At 50.6% G+C, this 4,381-nt stretch overlaps 1 protein-coding gene across 1 annotated transcript; it reads left to right on the top strand.

Annotated features, from left to right (window-relative positions):
• Window positions 1–211: 211 nt before the first annotated feature.
• Window positions 212–3,883, top strand: LOC108770525 (uncharacterized). Its single transcript, XM_018522160.1, has 3 exons — window positions 212–1,295; window positions 1,407–1,517; window positions 1,659–3,883. The coding sequence occupies exons 1-3, from the start codon at window positions 212–214 to the stop codon at window positions 3,881–3,883; spliced, it is 3,420 nt and encodes a 1,139-aa protein (XP_018377662.1).
• The last annotated feature ends 498 nt before the right edge of the window (window positions 3,884–4,381 follow it).

Raw genomic sequence — 4,381 nt, 5'->3', positions numbered from 1 at the left:
TTCTCGCGGCTTGTACGCGAATTCGCACATTTACGGAGGCGGTCGTTTCCGTTACACCGTCTATTGCGGCTCAGCTCAAGGAACGCCGGGCAAAGCTCGACGGTTATTGGGCGAAATACGACTCCGTTCAAACAAAATTAGAAGGGCATGATGAAAACGAGACAGAAAATCGTGCGGCATTCGAGAATTCGTACTACGCGTTGTCGGCGAGATGCGCGAGATGCTCTATCCGGTAGCGGCGCTCCGCGCCTCGGCGTCTCCATCACCATCGTCTTCCGGTTTCGTGCCCGCGCAGCCCGTCAATCACATAAGATTGCCCAAATTGGATTTGCCGAAATTTTCGGGAAAATACGATGAGTGGTATCCCTTTTTTGACAGCTTCAATTCTCTCATTCATATAAACGCGTCGTTAAGCGACGTTCAAAAGTTGCAATATCTAAGGGCATCACTCACGGGTGACGCGGCCAAGATAATTAGCGCATTGGAAATCTCAGACCCGAATTACCAGGTGGCGTGGGCCATCTTGAAGGAGCGATACGACAATCGACGCGAGATAGTACAGAGCCACATAAAGGCTATTTTTGAATTGCCATCAATGGCTAAGGAAAATATTACTGAATTGCGGCAAATCGTGGACGGTGCCACCAGGCACATCCATGCCCTTCAGGTATTAAAGCGCCCCACCACCCAGTGGGACGATTTATTAGTGTACATTCTAAGTAGCAAACTCGACGCGCTTACATCGCGAGAGTGGCAGCTATCGTTGACGGGCACCGCGTTGCCAACCTTAAAGCAATTCACAGATTTCGTCACTCACCGCTGCATAACCCTCGAAACTAGCAGTAAGAACAAAATTGTAAACGCGCGAGCGCAATCGCAGTCAAATACGAAACAACAATCCTGCGTTGCGTTCGTGAAAGCGAAGTGCGTCTTCTGCAAGGGGAAGCATCTCGTGTATCACTGTGAGAGCTTCTTGGCGTTGCCCGTCTCACGAAGAATAGCCGAGGCAAGAAAGCGCAAGCTTTGCGCAAATTGTTTGCGTCCGGCGGATCACGCCGCGAATAAATGCCCTTCAGGTAGTTGTAAGATTTGCAGGTTAAAGCACAACACATTGCTGCACCTCACTGTGGCGTCGGCAAAGTCGGATGATAGCCAGTCGTATGACCGCGTTACCACAGAACCGGCGGCGGCCGATACTGCCCCTGCCGTCGTCTCGAGTAGTGTCGCTTCTTCCAAACGCGGCGGTGTCATGCTCTCGACTGCGGTCGCTTTTGTGCAGGACGACGAAGGACATTGTAAGCCCTGTCGCATATTACCGGATTCGGGATCGCAAGCGAATTTTGTATCCCAAACGTTTATAAACTCAATCAAGGTCAAAACACGCTCATTGAACGTATCTATTTCAGGCATAAACAATACCACAACGCGATCATTTGAAGCAGCTGAATTAATATTACATTCTAGAGCGAATTCATTTAGCATCGCGGTGGATTGCATCGTCACCGAACGGGTGACCGGTAAACTTCCGGCGGCATCATTCAAAAGAAACGTTTTTGAAATTCCCCGCAATATCGAACTGGCAGATCCGAAGTTTTATGTTGCGTCGGAAATTGACATCCTAATTGGCGCGGAGCATTTTTGAGATTTGTTATGCGTAGGGCAAATCCAACCGTCAGCGTCGTGCCCCACACTGCAAAAGACCCGCTTCGGATGGATATTGGCGGGGCGGTCATGCGCTACATCGGGTCTGTCAACGGGTGTGCATTCCTTTCACACGTCAATTACTAATTCGCAATTGCATGAACAATTGACAAAATTCTGGGAGATAGAAAACGCGGCGGCGGCGTCCGATCCGCGTACCGCGGAAGAGATACAGTGCGAGCAACATTTCATCAAGAATGTGTCCCGCACCGAGCAGGGTAGGTTCGTTGTGAAACTGCCTTTTGCGGAACCCGCGCCGCATGCTTTCGTGAGTTCACGAAGCATCGCGTTAAAACGTTTTAAAGCCACAGAGAGACGATTTAATCGCGATTCGGATCTCAAAGAACAATACTTTAAATTCATGGGAGAATATATCGCGTTAGGTCACATGAGGCAAGTCGGCGAGGGGGAGGACGAGGATTCAGAATCCTTTTACTTGCCGCATCATTGCATTTTCAAGTCGCCGGCTTCTAATAAATTCCGTGTCGTGTTCGATGCCTCCGCTAAGGACGCGGCGGGTGTGGCGTTAAACGACATACTAATGGTCGGTCCAACCGTACAGCAGGATCTATTCACGATCTTGCTGCGCTTTCGCACGTTTCGTTACGCACTATCAGCGGACATTGTAAAAATGTACCGTCAGATTCAGGTGCATTTATCTCAAACACGCTATCAGCGCATTCTTTGGAGGGAAGAATTCACTTCCAATATCGTAGCGTATGAGCTACTTACTTTAACTTACGGCACGTCCCCTGCCTCATTTTTAGCCACGCGGTGTCTCATGTGGTTATCAGAACATGAAGCGGTTGAATGGCCCCGTGGAGCGGCATGTGTTGGGCGTGACTTTTACGTCGATGACATGCTCACCGGGGCCGACACATTCAACGAAGCGGTGGCAATACGCGACGAAACAATTAAAGTGCTGCGCGCGGGCGCTTTCGAGCTTGGCAAATGGGCATCCAATCACTCGGGATTATTGAAAGGCATTAAGAATCAAAATGAAAACCCGGTAGTAATTCAGGATGCTGCGGAGTCGTCCGTGTTGGGCATTCACTGGGTTCACTCGCGGGACACCTTCCGTTTTTTATACAGTCCTGATGGCGATTCCGCGGCAGTGTCCAAGCGAAATATATTATCGGAGATTTCTAGACTTTTCGACCCTCTCGGCCTGCTGGGCCCGGTAATCGTTCGGACAAAACTAATTCTACAAGAGCTTTGGCAGCTGGGCGCGCATTGGGACGAGTCCGTTCCACAGGAGCTGCACACGCGTTGGACAGCGATTAAGTCGCAATTAGCGGATATCAATCACCTCGATATTCCGCGATGCGTCAAGTATGCCGCGGATTCCGGGCTAGTGCAGATACATGGCTTTTGCGATGCGAGCCAGCGAGCGTACGGGGTATGCGTATACGTGCGAACGAAGCTCGAGGATAACACATATCGCGTTGAACTTCTATGTTCAAAATCCCGCGTGGCACCTCTTAAGGCCCTCTCACTACCGAGGCTCGAGCTCTCGGCAGCGCTTTTATTAGCCAGATTGATGCACAAAATCCAGTCGGCGTTCGATGTAACCGGCATCCGGAAATATATGTGGGCGGATTCCACGATAGTGCTCAATTGGATCTCTTCACCGTCGCGAAGGTGGTCGGTATTCGTGGCGCACAGAATTGGGGAAATTCAAGAACTGACAGAGGTGGCGAGTTGGCGGCATATCAGGTTGGAAGACAATCCGGCCGATTGTTTATCGCGCGGGTTAAGTCCGCATGACGTAACAGAATCAACGATGTGGTGGCACGGGCCGGCATTTTTGCAGCACGATGAGGAATTGTGGCCCAATTCCGACTTCGCGTGCTCTCCACATAATCTTCCGGAGCAAAGAAAATGCGTAGCAACGGTAACGGTCTCCGATAGTTCCATCGTCAACGAGCTATTAAACAGGCATTCGAGCCTTGATAAAACGTACCGGGTAATCGCATATTGTTTGAGATTTTTTAAAGCACGGCATCCGCATGAGCCCGGGAAGTTTATCACGCCGCGGGAGAAGCAATTCGCGGTGCAAATCGCATGCACATCGGTACAGAAACAGGCATTCTTGAATACAGGGCCCTTAGGGAGGGACGCACAATTGGCACAACGAGCCGTGTACTGGCCTTGTCTCCCTTTATCTCCGAGGAGGGGCTAATTCGGGTAGGAGGTAGACTGGCAAATTCCGCGTTGGATTATGATGCGCGTCATCCGATTTTGCTACCCCATAATCATATTTTAACCCAGCGCATAATACGGCATGAGCGTAATGCTCACGCGGGATTGCAAGCTACCATGGCGGCGGTAAGGCAACGTTACTGGCCGATATCATTAAGGTCGGCTACCAGAAAGATAATAAGAAATTGCGTAATTTGCTTTAAAGCTAGACCCGCTCAATCCCAAGCGATCATGGCACCTTTGCCGGCGGGACGGGTGACTCCCTCGAGGCCATTCATGCATTGCGGCGTCGATTATGCGGGTCCGTTTACGGTGCGCGAGTCCAGGAGGCGCAATGCTCGAACGCATAAGGCGTATTTGGCGGTATTTGTATGCTTTGCCACGAAGTGCGTGCACTTGGAGCTTGTAAGTGACCTCACAGCGGACGCATTCATAGCGGCGCTAAAGAGATTCGTATCGCGAAGAGGAAAGCCATCCT

Source organism: Trachymyrmex cornetzi, unplaced genomic scaffold (assembly GCF_001594075.2).
Source record: "Trachymyrmex cornetzi isolate Tcor2-1 unplaced genomic scaffold, Tcor1.1 scaffold1289, whole genome shotgun sequence".
NCBI lineage: Eukaryota > Metazoa > Arthropoda > Insecta > Hymenoptera > Formicidae > Trachymyrmex > Trachymyrmex cornetzi.
Note: the sequence above shows the minus strand (reverse complement) of the source record. Positions and strands in the feature narration are given on the sequence as shown.

What these genes read in the sequence shown, in the direction of transcription:
- LOC108770525 (XM_018522160.1), top strand. Translation starts at nt 212, where the DNA reads ATGCGCGAGATGCTCTATCCGGTAGCGGCGCTCCGCGCCTCGGCGTCT. An exon ending in GCAGGACGACGAAGGACATT is followed by an intron (nt 1,296 to 1,406) that starts GTAAGCCCTGTC and finishes TATCTATTTCAG; the next exon opens with GCATAAACAATACCACAACG. An exon ending in CGTCACCGAACGGGTGACCG is followed by an intron (nt 1,518 to 1,658) that starts GTAAACTTCCGG and finishes TGTTATGCGTAG; the next exon opens with GGCAAATCCAACCGTCAGCG.